Source organism: Bos mutus, chromosome 22 (assembly GCF_027580195.1).
Source record: "Bos mutus isolate GX-2022 chromosome 22, NWIPB_WYAK_1.1, whole genome shotgun sequence".
Lineage (NCBI taxonomy): Eukaryota > Metazoa > Chordata > Mammalia > Artiodactyla > Bovidae > Bos > Bos mutus.
The window spans coordinates 44,693,335-44,714,717 of record NC_091638.1 but is presented as its reverse complement, the minus strand read 5'-3'; the positions used below and the strand labels follow the sequence as shown (position 1 = coordinate 44,714,717).

Sequence of the window (21,383 nt, the reverse complement as noted above, 5' to 3'; positions counted from 1 at the left end):
AGGATCAAATATTCATGGGTATCTGTTCATTTAATCAAATAAATTATCAAATGTTTCTAAGTTTATTTTCCACAGACCCAATACATAAATGAATATTCAAGGATGTCTTTCAGTTTTTATTGAATGTACTATAAGAATTCAGTGTGCCACATTTATTACAACTATGTTTGTAAAAATCATTTAAGAAAAGATAGATGAAAAATTCATAAACTTTTAGTTACTTCATTATGTCTAGGGGCATCTTCATCATGAAATAGCATTGCCAAATTTAATAAAGTTTTTGTTGCCATTAAAAATTTATGCTGTTTATTCACTTAAATATTTACTTTCTATATTGTTCAGTTCTAAGTGCTGTAAGTATAGAGTAGTCAAAAACCAACTGTGTTCCTCCGAGGCTCTCCCTGACACAGGATCTAAAACGTGTTAGTACCCTGATTCAAAGGGCGGGGACTGGGAAGTCCAAAGACTGGGCTCCTAATTTTACCCACTAGAGAAGTCCTCCAGCTCCGTGGAGGAAGTGACATTTAAATTGAGATTTGAAGGATGAATAGGAGACTCCTCTAACACTAGACTGAAAAGAGGGCTCTCCAGTTACAGTGCTTGATAAGTGACCTTAGGCAAGTTCCTGGACCTCTCCGTGCTTCAGGGATAAAGTGGTAAAGCTTAAACAAGACACACAAGGCCCTTATCCAGGTATGGCACTATTTAGCACTTGAAGTTGTTGCTGCTGTTTAAGAAGAGCTACAGTGTACTGGGCTTCATGCCGTGGCCACAGCTAGAAATAAGATATATTATATACCTGCCCTAGGAGTCTCTCTCCAGTTGTTTAGTGGCTAAATCATGTCTGACTCTTTTGCGACCCCATGGACTGTAGCCCACCGCTCTCCTTGTCCATAGAATTTCTCAGGCAAGAATACTGGAGTGGGTTGCCATTTCCTTCTCCAGAGGATCTTCCCCATCCAGTACCCCCTCCCTAACTTATTTTACACTAAAATTAGCCTCTCTCCCAAATGTACAATATAGCAAGTGTTAATTTCCAAACAGTGTTATTGCTTTTTGTTTCTCCCTACTTTTGCCACCTCCACTTGAGCTAACGCACTTCTCTGAGTGCTCTCTGTGAACTCTAGGGGCTGCAATTCCCAGGGAAGAACTACCACCATTCCAGAATCAGGACCACAAATCCCAAGTGGAGCGAAAGGATAGCCTCGCCCCCAAGCGCAGGCGCCAGTATACTTAATCCTGATTGGCCCGCTCTCCTAGCTCGCCAGCATCACTGTATCCAATCGGTGTGGTGCTTGTTGAGCGACGGCAGCAACCGGCGTACACAAGGGGCTTGAGCGTCCTGTGGAGAGCGCGAGAGGTCAGGCCATGAACTTGGGGTAAGCTGGGGAGAGAAAGGTGGTAGTCTGTGGAAGGGCGAGGCTTAATTGGCCCTTAGAGTCCTTCTCGGGGGACTTTCCAGTCCTGTGTCGTCCCAAGCCTCAGTGCCGGCTCCCTGAAGTGCAGAGGGACAAGGGGCTGGCCGGCCCTTTACTTTTCAAATTAATAACTCCTTTTCGCTTCCTCCTGTATCTCAGGAGGGAGAAGGAGGAGAGGCGTGAGAGGAGGTAAAAGGTGAGGGCAGGTGGAGAGATAAAGCTTAGCAGCTTCCCGGGGAGAAATCATGGCCCAGGTTCTGGTGCTTTGCGTCGCTGTCGTGGGGTGTTTTTGCAATGTTGGAGCGCCCAGAGAAGCTTAGCACCTGCAGTGCAAAGAGCCTAGGCTTCTCGAGGAGCCGTGGATCATTTGTGTTTGACATCTTGCAGGCCCTCATTAGATAATGGTGGTGGTGGTTCGAATCTTTGTGACTCCATGGACTGTAGCCTGCCGAGTTCCTCTGTCCATGGGATTCTCCAGGCGAGAATACTGGAGTGGGTTGTCATTCCCTTCTCCAGGGGACTCTCCTGACCCAGGGATTGAACCCTGGTCTCCAGTATTGCAGGCAGTTTCTTTATCGTCTGAGCCATCGGGGAAACCAAATAAAAAGGACCGTTGCATAGTTTTCTTGATTGGGAAGTTTGATATTTTAAGAAGATGAAAAGTCACCAAACTTACACACATGCACCTCATTTAGCAAATAGAATCCAGGGATAGCAAATAAATAAGACAGCCCCTGAAGGCGTTGCAGTGCAGTAGTACTGAATAAAGGTACTTCACAATTTCATTCAAAGTCTTTTGTTTAAATTTCACCAGTGTAAACGTGAACTGTTTATAACTGTGCAACCGGAAAACCCTTAAAACCCATTCTTTCCAGTGTTCTTTCTTAATCATAAGTTGAGGTCGTTTGATTTCCCCCACCTTTAGCATCACAGCAAATTTCATATTCCTTTTTCTTGGTCTGCTGGGTTTAATTTTTTTTTTTTTTTTTACTGTGGTTGTCATTTTTGTCCCTGTTGATACTTACTGACCTACTTTTTCCCTTCCTCTCTCCTGCTCCCCTCACCTTACTAAAATAGCATAATAACTGTGTGTACTGCTGCTTTTGGTTTTAGTGAAATTTTTATTAGAACTTTAACAAACATGCAATTTTTGTTGACAGTAACTACTGTTACTTTGTTCTCTTGCATTTAACAGGCACAGATAAAGTACAGAGAGGAAAATATAGGTGTATTACTGTGATACTTTAAAAAGTGTCACTAAGTCTGAATGTGTATTAGTTGAAATATTCAAAATAAAACTCCATGCTCAAGCAGTTTATAACCCTAGTGGCACTTTTACAGGTTCACTTCCAAATACTGCTCTACTAAGGCGATAGAATGTATTAGTCATGAGACCATTATGAAATTAATAAATAGTAACTAGAGGTTTTGCTCCTTTAACATGGGTGAGGAATTTCCTAACAGCATTATTTTTTTTTCCAGTCTGGAGTTAAAAGAATTAAATGATGTTAGAATAACCAGATTAATTTATTCCTTTATGACTGAGCAGCTGAACTGAACAAAAAGAAGTTTCAGGTTGAATACGATAAATTCTTTGTAGGAAAGTTTCAAGAATTTTTTCTATGTAGTTTTAAATTTTATCTTGAAAAATGTTTTAAATTAAAAGAATGATTTCAACTATACCTCAATTAAAAAAAAAAACACATTTTTTTTTAATGGTTTAATATTTACAAGGTTCTTGTATTAATTCAAAAGAACAAATTTACTTTCAAGGTTCAAATGAACATTTCTGGCTATTTAAAATGTTGCTATTTCTTAAAAATGACAGACAACTTTCTTTTATTTTGCAGAGATGGTTTAAAGCTTGAAACGGAATTATTGAATGGAAAAACCAAGCTTATATTGTCTCCATATGGTATGCTATGTTACTGGAAATCTAAAATATAAACTTTTAGATTCCTACATAAAATGTATTATTTTGTAACAGGTTTTTTGCTTGTAGTGGAATATTTAAATGATACTTTGAAAAAAACTGGTTTCCCTAATTTTCTCAAATTTATTTTTAGCCAAGTAGAGTCAAATCACATCATTGCTTACCACTGTCAGTATTTATTCATATAATTTAATGTTCCAGTATATTTCATATGTAACATCTCTTTGTTATATTTGTGTATAGCAAACATGCTTATTGTCTAATGAGTAATATGGGTGAAATTTATGTATTTACATTCGTACATGTAAACAATGTATTATTTGAGAACATTCAATTTATAATAAGACCATAGTTTTAAAGTCATTTTTAGTATTAGTTTTAAAACTCAGAGTATGCTTTGGTACTCTTCTCATTTAGATTATTTTCTTTTTCTTTAAACTGTTTATAGTTTTACCTTGGAAAGTGAACAAAAATGAAATAGAACTATTTGAACCACACTGTAAAAGTTAAAACATTTAATATCTAAAGTTGATGCTTTCGGGGGTTAATATTTTTAGTTAATATCTTCTTAAAACAATGCTAATTAAAATTTTCTTTTGTGACTGCCTTAGTATGTTTTTGGTCGATAGTTTAGTAAATTTTTTTTTCTTTTGTAGATCATAAATCAAAAGTTTCTGGAAAGGTAAGCCAAATGACTTTGACCTGACTTATTTTCAAATGTGAAATGCAATTCACTTTACAGTGGTTTGAAAATAATTCCTGTCAAACTATCATAAAGGATTTGGAGTGATGATTATAAGTTGCTGTTTGCTTGCTTTTAGGCTGGTTCTTTCACAAAAATGGAATCATAATTTTTTGGTTCAAAAAGACTTCTAGAATTTCTTTCTCCAGATCAGTTCTGTCCAGTAACACTTTCTGCAGTGATGGAAATGTTATAAAATCAGTGCTGTCCAATATGACAGCCAGCCACTAGCCATGTGTAGCTGTTAAGGGCTTAAAATGTGATCGGTATGATTAAGGAAGTTAATTGTTAATTCACTTATTTTATTTTAAATTTCAATTTAGTAACTACTGGACAGTGTAACTCCTGAGATCTTTAAAAACAGACTTTAGAAACAAACTTCTTTTTTCATACTCAGATTCCATTTTCCCGCACCAAATGGATGTATTTGGTTGACAAAATCTTAAATGCATTTAGCTTCTTAGTCCTAGAGGTTATACTTAAGCTAAATGATAATTTTCCTTTTCAATTATTTTTCCTTATCAGGAACCCACAGTGCCGTTTTCTGCAGAATATATTGCCACTTCAAGATTTTGATACCACTTCTTGTTTCCCATTTCTTTTCCCATTAAGCAGCAGAAATTTCTATTCTCCTCCATAAGTTTCTGTAGCCTCCTTTATTTTGAAGCATCTTAAAGTCTGTTTTTCCATATCTTGAGTAGAGCCCAGTTTGGGTGATGTGGCACTTATCAATTCTGAACCCTTGATGGCTTTGGTTTCCAGGTTTAATCAAGTGGAGACAATGCTTGAGTTCCCAGCTTATCAGTTACTTGGTAAATGGGTGACAGTGGTCTAAGTAATTCCACAAGCTACCTAGAAAAATTGTTACATGCACACACAGTATATGCATACCTTGTGTGTCCCCTTAATTGAAAAATATTTTTCTGCCCTAAAATATTGCAACAATTGTTTTTATTTGAGTCACAGTAACAAATACAGTACTCCTTTTCAAGCTCCTAGATTTAAAAACAAACAAAAAACTACCTGTAATAGTTGATTTGTGTCTTCCCCTGGCCTCTATTTTCTTGCGCATATTCCTTCTTCAATTGTGTCCTTAATGGGTTTGTTATTGTCAGTACATTTGTGAAGACATTTCATTATCTTTTTAACCAATTTAGGACATCCAGAGATCCCCTTTTATGCCTGTAATAAAGTTACTAGTCTTGGACTTTTGGTAAAATCCTTTCAAAATTCTTTTAGGGGTCTAGATATTTATTTATTGAATTAAAGCAGGTTGTTTTATTCCTCTTGCTTTGGGGGCACCAAAATACTGATGCATGGTAACTCTGTGAGGTGGATATGCTAATTAGCTTGATTGTGGTGTTTATTTCACAATGTATACCTATATCAAATTGTACACCTATTAAACCTCAGTAAAGCTGGAAGCAAGTACTGATGCAGCCTAAGTTTCCTGAATCTCAATTCTGCAGCTATATATTGATTTTCTCTTTTCTGTAAGTTGCTCATAAATTCACTCATTATAGTGCTTTTCTTTTCTTCTACGAGGGTAAGCTCCTAAGTGACCATCCTGCCTCCAGTTCTTTTTTTCATCTTCCTCACCAGTTGAATTACTGTCATGTTCATAGTGTGCTGTTTAAACACTGTGAGCTCTAGCTCATCATCAAGTCTAAAATACTGTGGTCTGAGTACTTTAAGTTTTTCAAAATCTCTCCTGCATTTTTCTTTAATCTGTGGGAGTGAATTTGAAATAAATATGGTTGCCAGTGTAATATCTTTAGCTTTTTATAGGGAGAGAAATATTAATGATTCAGTGTCATGGGTAATTTGTAAATTTAATATCTCACAATTAGTTGAAATATGAAACATTAAAAAATGTTTGCAGATATTTCTACGTGTGAAAATCAGAATAATCCCACACTAAAATATGCATATAGTATTAGTGCTAGGTAGCATGTTTTATGGAGAAGGCAATGGCACCCCACTCCAGTACTCTTGCCTGGAAAATCCCATGAACAGAGGAGCCTGGTAGGCTGCAGTCCATGGGGTCGCTAAGAGTCGGACATGAATGAGCGACTTCACTTTCACTTTTCACTTTCATGCATTGGAGAAGGAAATGGCAACCCACTCCAGTGTTCTTGCCTGGAGAATCCCAGGGACGGGGGAGCCTGGTGGGCTGCCATCTATGGAGTCGCACAGAGTCGGACACGACTGAAGCGACTTAGCAGCAGCAGCATGTTTTATATTTTAAAATATTAATTTTCTCTGAATCTTTCTGACCTTGGGATCCTGGTTCCATATAAATTCTGAGTCGACCAGCATTAAATACATTGGACCCTGTCTTTATATCTTTTTTAGGTAAAGAGCAACATGCTACATAGAAATGTTTATGACATTAATACCCTACTTGATCAATTAAAATTCATCTGATCCAGTAAATACTTGGAAAATGATATGGGCTAGATTGCTTTTTCCTATTAAGTAACTTGAACATAATTGAATATTTATTTCATAATTCATGATTTTTTGCTGCTTCCACTCATTACTCTTCTCAGGCATTAAGCTACAAACATATTCAGGATTGAGCTGAGTGTATATTGCTATCATGCCAGACATCGCTACCCCCCTTTTTCATTAAATACCTTTAGGTGATTTTTTTCTGAATTTATTTCTGGTATAAGTAGACTGTAGCAAAATAGTTCTAGTTAAATTGGGGCAGCAATTAATAGGTTTCTGTTCAGAAGAATTTACTGCAGCTGTGAAATTCCACTATGTGTGTATAGCTACGTTCTTGACTGTATTTGTTCTGTGACTCTGAGAGAAAAAAAAAGTAAAACCTAGTCCATGTTTCTTAAAAGCAGGACTGTCAGTTCAGTAAATAACTGTATGCTGCTGCTGCTGCTAAGTCGCTTCAGTCGTGTCTGACTCTGTGCGACCCCATAGACGGCAGCCCACCAGGCTCCTCCATCCCTGGGATTCTCCAGGCAAGAATACTGGAGTGGGTTGCCATTTCCTTCTCCAGTGCATGCATGCATGCTAAGTCGCTGCAGTCGTGTCCAACTCTGTGAGACCCCATGGACAGCAGCCCACCAGGCTCCTCTGTCCACAGGCTTCTCCAGACAAGAATAGTGGGTTGCCATGGCCTTCTCCAAAGTATTATGAGAGATTACCTAATAATATGAACCATGTGTTAATAATATATCTGAGGACTTGAGTTGCCCCTGTATAGGTGCTTATAAAGATGGATAAGGAATATAGAGTATATGTTGGAAACTAGGATGGAGGAGCCTGGTGGGCTGCAGTCCATGGGGTCGCTGAGAGTCGGACACGACTGAGTGACTTCATTTTCACTTTTCACTTTCATGCATTGGAGGAGGAGATGGCAGCCCACTCCAGTGGTCTTGCCTGGAGAATCCCAGGGACAGGGGAGCCTGGTGGGCTGCCGTCTATGGGGTCGCACAGAGTCAGACACGACTGAAGTGACTTAGCAGCAGCAGCAGCAGGACAAATTATTGCTTAGGCTCAAGTTACTGAGAAGAATCAGCCACTGAAAATAGCAGTAGTTGAATCTGTTTTTGTTTGTGAAACAATCACTCTGGAATCTTCCAAAGTGGCAATCAAGCAGGAACATTGTTTTTCACTGTGTGGAAATCAGTGAAGACCACCCAAATGAGAATAAGCAGAAGCTGTTAATTCAGAGTTTAATACAGCAGGGAGTCAGTCATTATCACCTGAATTTGGCAGTTTCTAATGCGGGCATTAGAGAAGCAAGCTTTATGATGTTTGGAAAAAAAGGTGGGGCCTCAGGTGTGCCCTAATTGGAGCTAATTCTGAATATTAAAGCTGTGATTGTTTAAAAAAAAAAAAGTTGTGTTCAGAAAGAACACAACTTTGAAAACACCGAGAAAAGGTTCTGACAACAAACTAACTGACACAGTGTCACACAACGCAGTAACTTAAACCAAAAAGTTCTTTGGGGCCTGGATCAGCTATAAAATTCTTTCTCAGTAGATAATTATCGATAGTGATTGGTTTTGGGGGGAGGCTGCTTTGGGGGTTTTGTTTTTACCAGTTTATACACTGCTTCTTAGAGTAGCATTTCCCCCAAGAGTCAAAATGCATTCCATCAAATGCTAGCCCCATGCTCCTGGAAGAGGAACTGGATACCATAAATCTCAAAGAATCCCAATGATCGTGAGCAAATGAAGTTTTGCACTTTATAAACTTGTCTGTATTTAATTGGGTATTCGCCAGTTATTGCTCCATGAAATCCTTTTGTACTTTAACACTTGTTTAAATCCCGTGAAACTCATGTTCCAAAGAAGGGACCATGGTTCTCAAATTTTCATGTTCATAAGAATCACCTGGAGAGCCTGATAAAACAGATTTCTCAGCCTTCCCCTGGAATTTCTGATCCAGTAGGTCTGGGTTTTGTATTTCTGTGAGTTTTTAGAAACTCATACTACTGACCCAGGGACCGTACTCTGAGAATCATCACTCTGAGATATGTAGAATTACTCAGCTCTACCACTTTTTTTTTTTTTTTTTTTACTACCAAGCTATCAAAATCCATAGCATGTTAGATCTGAGATGGAATTTGCTTTCATTTATTCAACCAGTATTTATTGGGCACCAGCTATTTGTGAGGCACTGGACTAGGCAGTTGGGATAAGTGAAGAAACACTAACATGCTATCTATCCTCTCAGAGCTCAGAGTATAGTGGTGAAAAACTAAAACCAATAAACATGATTGCAAATTGTGGTAAGAACCACAGAGGAAAAGGCGAGCATGGATGGGGAGGGATTAGCAGGGGGAGCTTAGTTTATGTTGGTCTGATAGGTTAAATGTCAAACTCCTTGCAGCTCTTCCCGATAAGATCAGGCTTTCCTACTCCTTGAATCTGGACTGCCCTTGTAAACCCACTTTGACCAACAGAATGTGGCAGAAGTGGTGTTATGCATATTCTAGAACCAAGGCATCAGTAGGCCTTCAGCTTCCATTGTCACCTTCTTGGAACCCATCCAATAAAGAAATTGGGATAAAAGACTCTGTGGAGAGAGACCCACTATCCCAGCTGAGCCCAAATTCCTGTTTGTCAGTGTAAGCTGCTTCTGACTGCTGGCTGCCTGCTTTAGATGGATAAGTGCTCTTTAGTTCATCCTAGTTGCCACCCAGCCTAATTTGCAGTAGGTATTTAAATTTGTCACCTTTCATTGAAAGAATTAGTTATATAAAAATAGCCATAGGATAGGAGGGTAAAGAGAGCATGTTGCTGCTGCTACTGCTAAGTCACTTCAGTTGTGTCTGACTCTGTGTGACCCCATAGACGGCAGCCCACCAGGCTCCCCCGTCCCTGGGATTCTCCAGGCAAGAACACTGGAGTGGGTTGCCGTTGCCTTCTCCAATGCATGAAAGTGAAAAGTGAAAGTGAAGTTGCTCAGTCATGTCCGACTCCTAGCGACCCCATGGACCACAGCCCACTAGGCTCCTCCATCCATGGGATTTTCCAGGCAAGAGTACTGAAGTGGGGTGCCATTGCCTTAGGTTGTGCTATCAGTATTATCGAAAGTCTTAAAGCCTGGGATGAAAGGGTGTACATGGGATGAAGAGGATAATAAAGAGATTTTGCTGCTGCTGATATGGCACATTTTGAAAAGTAGGGTAAAATGAGGTTGATTAATTGGTCAAAGTGTGGTTATGTATTATGTAATTTTTGAAAGCAAGGAGATTTGAGATATGATAAGCCAGATGAAAGCCATATGGTATCTACCCAACTCCTTGACAGCAGGAATTTTGTCTTACTCATTTTATGCCTTCAGTATCTTTTCCATAGTGTTGATCACCTAAAGAGCTACAGTTAATATTGATTGAATGAGTGTTCAATTACTTTATGTTAGATGTGTCTGCAGAAACGTACAGTGGGTTAAAAAAGAGGTAGATTTGAGAAAAGCAAGCTGTATTTGTTTGGTAATGAAAACCTGAATTTAGACTTAAGGTCATATAAAAGGGGAGAAAAAGACATTTGGACGGAAGAAATGACCAGTATTTGCTGGTAAACTAAAGAACACCTTGAAGGAAAATAAAGAGTCAAAGTTGACTCCATGGTTACTGATCTGAAAGATTGGGACAGCAGTGCTACAAAAATTAGATATTTTGAAAAGGAATGCTAACTTGGGGATGAGAGATAAAGAATTTGGTCTTTAAATGGTGTAGTTGAAGATAGTCACTCAACAAAATTTCCTTAAACCTACCCTGTTCCACTCACTGTTCAGATACTGGGGACACAGCAGTGGACAAAGCAAACAAAAATCTGCACTGTGGAGTTTAAGTTAGACAAAGGTGGGATGGGCAGAAAATAATCAAAATAAATATAGAATATTACAATACCAAAAGTGCTATAGAGCAAAATAAAGGAGAGAAAGGGAAGGGGGCACAGTTCAGTTCAGTTGCTTAGTCGTGTCCGACTCTTTGTGACCCCACAGACTGCCGCACGCCAGGCTTCCCTGTCCATCACAAACTCCTGGAGTTTACTCAGACTCTTGTCCATTGAGTCAATGATACTATCCAAACCATCTCATCCTCTCTCATCCTCTTCTCCTCCTGCCTTCAATCTTTCCTAGCAACAGGCTCTTTTCCAGTGAGTCAGTTCTTTACATCAGGTGACCAAAGTATTGGAGCTTTCTGCCACAAGGGTGGTGTTGGGCACAGTAGCTTGGGAAAATGGGGAGTAGGAATGTGGGAGTGAGTTCAGAGCAGGAAGCCTGCAGTTTTTAATAGAGTGTTCAGAGAAGACTTCCATGAGCCAGTCATGTTGGAGCCCTGATTTGAAGGTGGTTAGTGAATGAGCCATGTAAAATTTGAAGGAATAATGTCCAATGTAGAGGGATTAACAAGTGTTAAGGTCTATGACTGGAGGTTCTTGTTGAAATTGTGATTTTGAAAGGTTACAGTTATGGGTAGTTACAAGGTCAGTATAAGATACCACTGTGGGAATAAGTAACTGAAGTAGCATGGAAGATAAGCAGAGCAGAGTCCAGGGAAGTGAGGTTATTCAAACAATGTAAAAGCACCAGTAGTTAAGATAGGAGTTAGGTTAGAGAGAGGGATGGTGACCCACCAGCTCAGATTTTAAGGAATAAGGGATGGTAACCTAAAGGTCTGTAAAGACAAAGGTATTGTGCGTGTTACAATGCTGACATGAGATTCAAAGCTGAAGTGGAATGGACTGTAACAACCAAAATTAAAATTGTTTTGTAATCTTCATTATTCTGAAATAAAATAATAATCCCCAGTTGTTAAAGATTTCAAGTGAAGATTTGCAAAGGTTAAGTATGAGTTTCTACGGATGTATTACCTGACTGGCAAAGTGGAGGGAAAAAAGTTTTGAAGCCTGGCTTATCATTGATTATATAGAGATAATTTTTCATTTTTCATATGCTATTATAAATAATAAATTTATTTTGTTTTAACAGATGGGAAATAAAACCAAGATTGCAAAATATCCTTTACGAACTAAAACTGGATACATTCTAAAATCACAAAATACTTGTGTGAGGAGTGAAAAATTTTTGCAAAAGAAAAGAATTGGTTCAGAAACTTCACTGCTAAAAGGTGAAAAAAATAGTATGACTTTTTCACCCACTAAGGATTTATGCAAACAGTCTGTAGACAAAGACAGTCTTCATACCGAGAAAGAAATTTCATTTGCACCCCCTAATATACAGAAGACTAGAAACACCATGAATCCATTTGTAGTAGCTAAACAGAAGCCTTGTAGAAAGCACATCACAGCTGAAAATAGAAAGAGCGGTTTGGTGTGTCTAACAGAAGACCAACTACAACGAATTTTGATGACTGTAAACCAAGGAAGTAAATCTATTACCCTGACTGAGAATGAAAAGGAGGAGGAAACAAGTAAGATTTTTCTAAAATTTTAATATTTTATCAATATGTAAGTGTTTTAGAATTTCAGTTTCATTGTATTTTACCTAACTGCCTCTTAAATTCTAGTTTAACGCATGAACTTTTAAAATAAATATTTGTTTAGAAGACATTCTCTCATATGCAAAATTACTCTTATAGTTAAAATATGCCATGTTTTATTTAACATTAATGCTAAGAATATTATTCTCATGTACCATAGACTTAAGAAATCCAGCTTTGTGCATCTAGATGTCATACAGAAAGAAAGCTGTTGTGCTCATTTTAGAATGTTAGAAGGCTTTACTTAGATGAAAAATAAATATATAAAATGTTCAAAAAAATTACTATAGTATTTCTAGTGAAAAATGACAAGAATTTTGCTATAGAGATTGGACACGAGTTGCTGAAAAGGATTATTTTCCTGGCCCTGGCTTTTGTTCTTACTGACCTTCAGTCCTTGCTAAGACTTGACAACACTATCTTTGTAACCAATGTAAAACACTTACTTGGAAGTAGTAGAGTATTATATGCCTTCTATTTTACTAATTAGGGCATTGATTATATTTTTAAAAGCCTTCTAGTTTCAGCTTTAAGCTAAGGATTTGTGACTATGAGTAGAAATACTGTTAAAATTTTGTTAGGCAACAGTGACATAAATAAAAATAAAATCAACAGTCACCAGAAAGAGGGCCCACAACTGGTTTGGGGACCAGGTAGGTCCTTAACACTCCCATAGGGCTCATAATGGAGTAATTTACCTCCTCTTAGGGTAGATTATTCTTTGTAAAGTGAGAGTGCTAGCTTTTATCCTTAAAAGTTTAGAAGTTTATTACTTAAAAAATATTCTTGTGTAATTATGTGGCTGCACCGCAGTCTTAGTTGTGATGCATGGGATCTTCATCTGTTTTCAGCTGTGGAGTGCAGGATCTCTAGCTGGGCTGTGGGATTTAGTTCCCTGAGGAGGGATTGCACCTGGGTCCCCTGCTTTGGGAGCTCAGAGTCTTAGCCTCCGGACCACCAGGGAAGTCCTTTTCTTTAAATAAATTAATTTTTATTGGAGTATAGTTGGTTTGAAGGCTTCCCAGGTGGCTCAGTGGTAAAGAATTTTTTGAGCCAAGCATATGTGCCCTATATAAAATATTTGGAATAGATATATACAATAGTCCATGGAAAAGTTCTGCAGTGATTGATTTCCCAGCTAAATGAGAAAAATAAGGACAAGGTAATGAGTTTTTTTCTAAATCTGTTTGCATTTATTTTCCTTTAAGTTGTGATTTGTGTTATTTATACTATTTGTAAAAGTAATGTTGGCAAGAGTAAATGGAGGTTTTTCCCTCATTGTTGTTGCTTGTTTTCTTTGTTGAAATAAAAGTTTGTATGGCTATGGCCATACCTCTGGGCCATTTAACCTCTGAGACTCAGTTTCCGTTTTTAACAAAAAGGGAATTGTAATACCCACTGCAAGAACTGCTGTAAGAAGTAAGTAATTAGATAATGTGTAAAGCAGTATTTAAAAAAAATTGTATAGCAGTATATCAAGATAAGGTATTATAATAGATGCAATTTTAGTATTAATTTTAAAACATGCATTTTGCCTTGTAGGTCAGTATAGTCTAAACAATATTCCTGATCAGCCAAAGGATGAGAACATCATGGGACTTCTCCAAAATACTGAGACTGTTTCATCTATTCAGGATGAAAGCAAATCTGTTTTAAATAAAAATCAGGTGACATCTAATCAGTGTGAGCAGAAAATTTCCACGTATGTAACTCATCTGTTACTGTGGGGTCATCTTGGGAATATGATTTTACTTTTCCTTGATTTGTATGTGAAATATTTATTCTGAAGACTAGAGCTATTTAATGTTTTATTACTTAATATTTATGGAGTAAGTTTACGAACAAAGCTAGTGGAGGTGATGGAATTCCAGTTGAGCTATTTCAAATCCTGAAAGATGATGCTGTGAAAGTGCTGCACTCAACATGCCAGCAAATGTGGAAAACTCAGCAGTGGCCACAGGACTGGAAAAGGTCAGTTTTCATTCCAATCCCAAAGAAAGGCAATGCCAAGGAATGCTCAAAATTCTCCAAGCCAGGCTTCAGCAATATGTGAACCATGAACTTCCAGATGTTCAAGCTGGCTTTAGAAAAGGCAGAGGAACCAGAGATCAAATTGTCAATATCCGCTGGATCATGGAAAAAGCAAGAGAGTTCCAGAAAAACATCTATTTCTGCTTTATTGACTATGCCAAAGCCTTTGACTGTGTGGATCACAATAAACTGTGGAAAATTCTGAAAGAGATGGGAATACTAGACCACCTGACCTCCCTCTTGAGAAACCTATATGCAGGTCAGGAAGCAACAGTTAGAACTGGACATGGAACAACAGGCTGGTTCCAAATAGGAAAAGGAGTATGTCAAGGCTGTATATTGTCACCCTGCTTATTTAACTTATATGAGAAACGCTGGGCTGGAAGAAGCACAAACTGGAATCAAGATTGCCAGGAGAAATATCAGTAACCTCTGATATGCAGATGACACCACCCTTATGGCAGAAAGTGAAGAGGAACTAAAAAGCCTCTTGATAAAAGTGAAAGAGGAGAGTGAAAAAGTTGGCTTAAAGCTCAACATTCAGAAAACGAAGATCGTGGCATCCGGTCCCATCACTTCATGGCAAATAGATGGGGAAACAGTGGAAACTGTGTCAGACTTTATTTTTCTGGGCTCCCAAATCACTGCAGATGGTGACTGCAGCCATGAAATTAAAAGACACTTACTCCTTGGAAGGAAAGTTATGACCAACCTAGATAGTATATTAAAAAGCAGAGATATTACTTTGCCAACAAAGGTCCGTCTAGGCAAGGCTATGGTTTTTCCAGTGGTCATGTATGGATGCAAGAGTTGGACTGTGAAGAAAGCTGAGCACCAAAGAATGGATGCTTTTGAACTGTGGTATTGGAGAAGACTCTTGAGAGTCCCTTGGACTGCAAGGAGATCCAACCAGTCCATTCTGAAGGAGATCAGTCCTGGGTGTTCATTGGAAGGAATGATGCTGAAGCTGAAACTCCAATACTCATGCGAAGAGTTGACTCATTGGAAAAGACCCTGATGCTGGGAGGGATTGGGGGCAGGAGGAGAAGGGGACGACAGAGGATGAGATGGCTGGATGGCATCACCGACTCGATGGACATGAGTTTGAGTGAACTCTAGGAGTTGGTGATAAACAGGGAGGCCTGGTGTGCTGCGATTCATGGGGTCACAAGGAGTTGGACACGACTGAGCGAATGAACTGAACTGAAGTTTATAGAAATGTATAATAAGGTTTTTGTTATTTTTTTATGTTTTGTCTTAGAGAGAATGTATGGAAACCAGCTGACATATTCAGTACTCTGGGAGAAAGAGAACGTGATAGAAGTTTATTGGAAGCAAAAAAAGCCCAGTGGAGGAAAGAGCTTGGTAGGTAATTACTGCACCTTTTATTATATTAATAGTTTTGTTATCTAAGGAATATATATTGAGGATGAAATAGATCTTTCAGTATATTATCCAAAATCTTGTTTTATATCATCCACCATCTAGAGTAGTTCTCTGCAAATGGCATAATAAACTTTATGATTTCACATTCCTTTCAACAGTCTTTTATTTTTTAGTGCTCTGTGGTGTTCATCCAAAGCCACAGATGAACATTAATATCAGTGTCATTCTGGAGCTCAAACAAAGGTTTCTAAACATTTCTCATTTCCTGAGAATCCATTTTCATATTTTTCCATTACAGAAATTTTATAGGTTGAAAATGGTTTTATTTAAAAATATTTTATTTCAAAAATTAAAACTTTCTAATCAACAATCATCAGTAGGATACCAATCAGTATATCCCCTGTAAAAACAAGCTTATTTCTCTTTTTCAGTCTGTGGATATCATAATAAAATAATTTATAATTTGTGTTAAGTTGGATTTTAAGGTAACTAAGACAATAACTAAGAAACTCTTGTTACTTCTTGGGCTAGACTTAGTGTCCAGGTATGAGAGCTTGAAAAATACTGCAGTAATAGTTGTACTTCTTAGGAATAGTTGTACTACTAAAAGCATAAAGATGGAATTCATTGTCCACTGAACTGGAAAGTTTCTAGTTAGTCATAGCCCTGCTGGGACAGGTGATCTACAAAAAGAGATAAACAGAAGAAACTGGGAGTGAATTTCTGTTGGAAGTCAAAGTAATAGAAGAGTGAAGGAATTAAATAAATGTATAGTAACTGTATCAGAAGGTTTGGAGATTGTGTGTTTTTATCATAATTCAACTTTAAATATTTTGATACAAATTTGGACACATGATTTTATATATTTTACTTTTCAGCAGTTATGAATAATAATGCTTGACATTTTTAAAATACTTTGTATGAGGCCCTGTACTGAGAATAAGCACTATTATTAATCTCATTTTGCAAAGTGAAAAAGGGGGTTTAGAGGAGTAAACATCAGTTTTCCCACAGTCACACAGCAGGGAAATGGTTCACCTTCAGTTTGAACCCAGGTTTTTCTGACTTCAGTTCTAGCCTTTAAGAATCTTAGTAATAATTGAATGAACATTACCAAAGAATAGAAGCTCACATAATTAGCATAATATAAAATATGTTATTCTGAAAAATTCCTCCTTGTTTATAATTATAGTAAAACAAACATTTTACATTCATTTATGCCATACTTAAATTTGTTTCTGATTAAATGTTTTATTTTATAAATCTTAGAGTTCTCTCTGTCTTGTGAGTTAACCTCCTTCCTCAAAAACAGTTTTGAGTAGATCTTCTTAAACATTTGCAGTCTTTAAGAAGGTCATGATTTGTTTACGTGATTTTTTTTTTACAGTTTTTACATATTTTTTAAAAAAGGACATTATTTACAGATGAACAGGTTGCTTTAAAGAAGAAAGAAAAAGAAGCTTCTGAAAAATGGAATAATCCATGGAAAAAATCTGAAAGTGATAAAATAGAATGGGAAAAACTTCAAATTGTGGACCAGTCTAAGGTAAGAGCATCAAAATCAGGCATTTATGGAATGTAAGATACCTTAACTGCAGTTTTTTAGTGCTAAGCCTTGTTTATATCATAAAGCTTATTTTTGAAGCTTATTCATTTTTTAAAAAACTCACGCTACATTTGATGTTTTAAAATGTTATTTTGAATTTAAGTATGACCTCAACTACTCTGTATCCTATAAATAATCTTACTATATACTATAATATAAACCTACTATATTGTAGGTGAGTATAGAGGTTCCTGGCACCTCCTTGAGGCTCCTCTAAGAGATCTCCATGATGTTTTCAGTTCAGCTGAGTCATGTCCGACTTTTTGCGACCCCATGGACTGCAGCGAGCCAGACTTTCCTGTCCCATCACCAGCTCCTGGAGCTTACTCAAACTCATGTCTATCGAGTCAGTGATGCCATCCAACCATCTCATCCTCTGTCATCCCCTTCTCCTCCCGCCTTCAACCTTTCCCAACATCAGGGTCTTTTCCAGTGAGTCAGTTCTTCGCATTAGAGGGCCAAAGTATTGGAGTTCCAGCTTCAGCATCAGTCCTTCCAAAGAAATCCCAGGGCTGATCTCTTTCAGAATGGACTGGTTGAATCTCCTTGCAGTCCAAGGGACTCTCAAGAGTCTTCTCCAACACCACAGTTCAAAAGCATCACTTCTTTGGCGCTCAGCTTTCTTTATAGTCCAACTCTCACATCCATACATGACTACTAGAAAAATCATAGCTTTGACTAGACGGACCTTTGTTGGCCATGATGTTTTACATAACCACAAAATTCTACCACTGACCATGTGGTATCCATTACAAGGTTATCAAGTCAAACATAAGTGATTGCTGATCAAACAGAAGTATATACTGTGTGTCCCTCAGGGAGTACTTCAGGGACTTTAAATTCAGTATGTGTTTAATATTAGACAAAAAAGTACCCTTGTTTTTCTATTTATTTTTAGACTTCTGCCTGCTCTTCTAGCATTCTGTCACAGTCTCCCAGTCAGGTAATGGTGATCCATGCTGATGGGCCCTCACTGCCTCGAGCTAGTCAGACCTCACAGGTAAGTTCTAAGTGTCATTATTGTAAATACATAAACCCTTTCACATCGATTGCTGTATAAACTATTTCCTTGAAGAAGTGAATCTCAGTACTCTTTTTAAAAAAATTATCTGTTAACTTTACTGAGTACAGTATGCTCCTTAAATTTTTTTAAAAAGTTATCAACTATTCTTTTTTTCCTTCCTAGTGAACAATTTACATTTAACAAATGCATTCTGAGAATAAGGTAGTAAACTAAAAGTATCATTCTGGTGATAGAAATTTTCAATACTGGTAGATTTCTTACAGAATACATCTGTTTAGGTTGTTTGCATGGCAGCTTTTTTCTGCTTCATGTGGGACTGACTTCCCTACATAAAATGATTTTATAGGCTACTCAAATTATTAATATGAATTACATTTTTCTGTGTTCCCCAAAGCACTTTGACTAGCTGTTAAAAGGCAATCCATTGGTCTTGCTGGCAGTAATTTTGGAAAATTCTGTAGTTTTGAATGACAATTTTAAGTTTTACTACTAAAAACTACAAATAAAACTATTCATGAAGTTGTTGAGAATTAGTTGCAAGCTTGTTTACTTTTCAACATTAGGATTGAAAAGAACTTTAATGCTAAAAATATTAAGTACTTCTATTACTGAAATGTTGGTTGAAGTGTCAATGTGTTGCTTATTTTGCATGGTTTTTTAGGTCATTTATTATCCAGGAGTAATCCATACTATATTAATGCAAATAAAGAGTTAACCATTTGAGGTGATTTTGCATTTTTTTTTTAATGATAACGTTTGTCTTTTATTTTGTAATCTAGAAAACCAGTAAAGTTATTTATACTGTGGAGTCAGAGATAGGGGTTGGGAGTGGGAGAAAGACTAGAAAGGAAAACATATACTAAATCTAGAACTGAACCACCGAAGATTAGGATATGATTATGTTTGCGTATTTTTACTATTGAAATATAGTTTTTAATGTATTTTAGTATAAATGTGGTTAAGATAATGGAGAGGTACTACTGAGGGGACATGAACTAACTGGGTAACAAAAAGAAATCCCCCTTTAAATACTTGAAAGATGTTGGTCTCACAAATTGCAGCCATAGCCACAAGCATTTCTTTTATTTGAATGAATATTAAGTTAACATCTTCATGTAACTGAGAAATTCACTTTCAGGCAGAATCATCAAGGCCAGTTTAGTTAAAACAGGAGGTAATGCATATAAAGTGTGTAGGACAGTGACTGATGTAACAAGCGTTGAATGAAGGTTTGCTGAGGTTACAATTTACAAAGCACAGGACCATTCTGAGCCCTGAGGGTGTTAGAAGTTAGTCCTCCCACCATCTTCCTTTCTCCTGCTCTTGATTCTCAATCTTATTCCTCCTTTCCCAGTTGAATGGTCCTGTATTCTCTTTCCTGTATTGTTCAACTTAAACATTCTTTTACACTCTGCAACTTAAAATTTCTTTTTGTGTTTCTAAGAAATATTTCACTTACAGCCTCAGCCTTTTTGACAATACCTCACTTTCATGAAACCTTGGCTTTCTCTAATGACTATACCCCTCCCTGGGAAGCCTTTTATTAAGAAGAGTATATTTTTTCATACTCTCTAACATGGGATAGAAAGTGTGGTTATCATTCTGCTAGCTTCCTGTTGCTACCACCAGACTGTAGTTCTGCAGTTGGACAACAAAATATTCTTCTAATTTTTCACCCTTTTTTCGGTGGTAAAATATACATAACATAAAATTAATCATTTTGGGACTTCCCTAGCAGTCCAGCAGTTAATAAGACTCAGCATTTTCACTGCTGTGTGCCTGGGTTCTGTCTCTGGTTGGGGAACTAAAATCCTTCAAGACATGTGATATGGCCAAAAAAATACAGTATTAATCATTTCTAACTATATACTATGCCAAAGCCTTTGACTATATGGATCACAATAAACTGTGGAAAATTCTGAAAGAGATGGGAATACCAGACCACCTGACCTGCCTCTTGAGAAACCTATATGCAGGTCAGGAAGCAACAGTTAGAACTGGACATGGAACAACAGACTGGTTCCAAATAGGAAAAGGAGTACATCAAGGCTGTATATTGTCACCCTGTTTATTTAACTTATATGCAGAGTACATCATGAGAAACGCTGGACTGGAAGAAGCACAAGCTGGAATCAAGATTGCCAGGAGAAATATCAGTCACCTCAGATATGCAGATAACACCACCCTTATGGCAGAAAGTGAAGAGGAACTAAAAAGCCTCTCGATGAAAGTGAAAGTGGAGAGTGAAAAAGTTGGCTTAAAGCTCAACATTCAGAAAATGAAGATCATGGCATCCGGTCCCATCACTTCATGGGAAATAGATGGGGAAACAGTGGAAACTGTGTCAGACTTTTTCTGGGCTCCAAAATCACTGTAGATGGTGACTGCAGCCATGAAATTAAAAGACGCTTACTCCTTGGAAGGAAAGTTATGACCAACCTAGATAGTATATTCAAAAGCAGAGACATTACTTTGCCAACAAAGGCTCGTCTAGTCAAGGCTATGGTTTTTCCTGTGTCATGTATGGATGTGAGAGTTGGACTGTGAAGAAGGCTGAGCGCCGAAGAATTGACGCTTTTGAACTGTGGTGTTGGAGAAGACTCTTGAGAGTCCCTTGGACTGCAAGGAGATCAGCCTGGGATTTCTTTGGAAGGAATGATGCTAAAGCTGAAACTCCAGTACTTTGGCCACCTCATGCGAACAGTGGACTCATTGGAAAGGACCCTGATGCTGGGAGGGATTGGGGCAGGAGGAGAAGGGGATGACAGAGGATGAGATGGCTGGATGGCATCACTGACTCGATGGACGTGAGTCTGAGTGAACTCCGGGAGTTGGTGATGGACAGGGAGGCCTAGCGTGCTGCGATTCATGGGGTCACAAAGAGTCAGACATGACCGAGCGACTGAGCTGAACTGAACTGAAAGTAACTTTGAAGTTCAAAGTGCTCCACCGCCACCCCCCGCCCCCGCCCTGCCCCCCAAATGATTGTATGTAGCTCTTAGTTGTGCTGCTCTTCCTCTTGGAAGATCTGGTTCTTTCTAGCTCAGTGTCCTGAAACTACCCACCATGCAGAAGAATGCCTTTTATGCCTACTGATTAGACAAGATGAGTAGGTGAACAGAAGTGTCTAAAGTAAGAGGCTCCTGGTATCTGGACTTGGAATCATGCACTGACAACAAACAGGACTCCTTTGGCAAAGTCACCGCTGATTATTCTTTCCCAGACGTGCTTTAAGGAGAGAATTAAATGAAACAGCACTGGG

The 21,383-nt window shown here is 37.9% G+C and overlaps 1 protein-coding gene across 5 annotated transcripts in view; it reads left to right on the top strand.

The window, feature by feature from the left end:
- Positions 1–1,311: 1,311 nt before the first annotated feature.
- Positions 1,312–21,383, top strand: part of CCDC66 (coiled-coil domain containing 66) — a 39,440-nt gene continuing 19,368 nt past the window's right edge. For 3 of the 5 annotated variants that reach the window (XM_070359463.1, XM_070359462.1, XM_070359461.1), the window contains exons 1-8: positions 1,312–1,379; positions 3,269–3,333; positions 4,008–4,033; positions 11,564–12,005; positions 13,617–13,776; positions 15,367–15,470; positions 16,916–17,037; positions 17,996–18,097. In XM_070359463.1, the coding sequence (XP_070215564.1) occupies positions 1,369–1,379; positions 3,269–3,333; positions 4,008–4,033; positions 11,564–12,005; positions 13,617–13,776; positions 15,367–15,470; positions 16,916–17,037; positions 17,996–18,097 (1,032 nt within the window). In that variant the 5' untranslated portion in view covers positions 1,312–1,368. Of the gene's footprint in view, positions 1,380–2,056; positions 2,188–3,268; positions 3,334–4,007; positions 4,034–11,563; positions 12,006–13,616; positions 13,777–15,366; positions 15,471–16,915; positions 17,038–17,995; positions 18,098–21,383 lie in introns of those variants that run through there. The other 2 variants (XM_070359465.1, XM_070359464.1) reach the window with 2 other exon arrangements.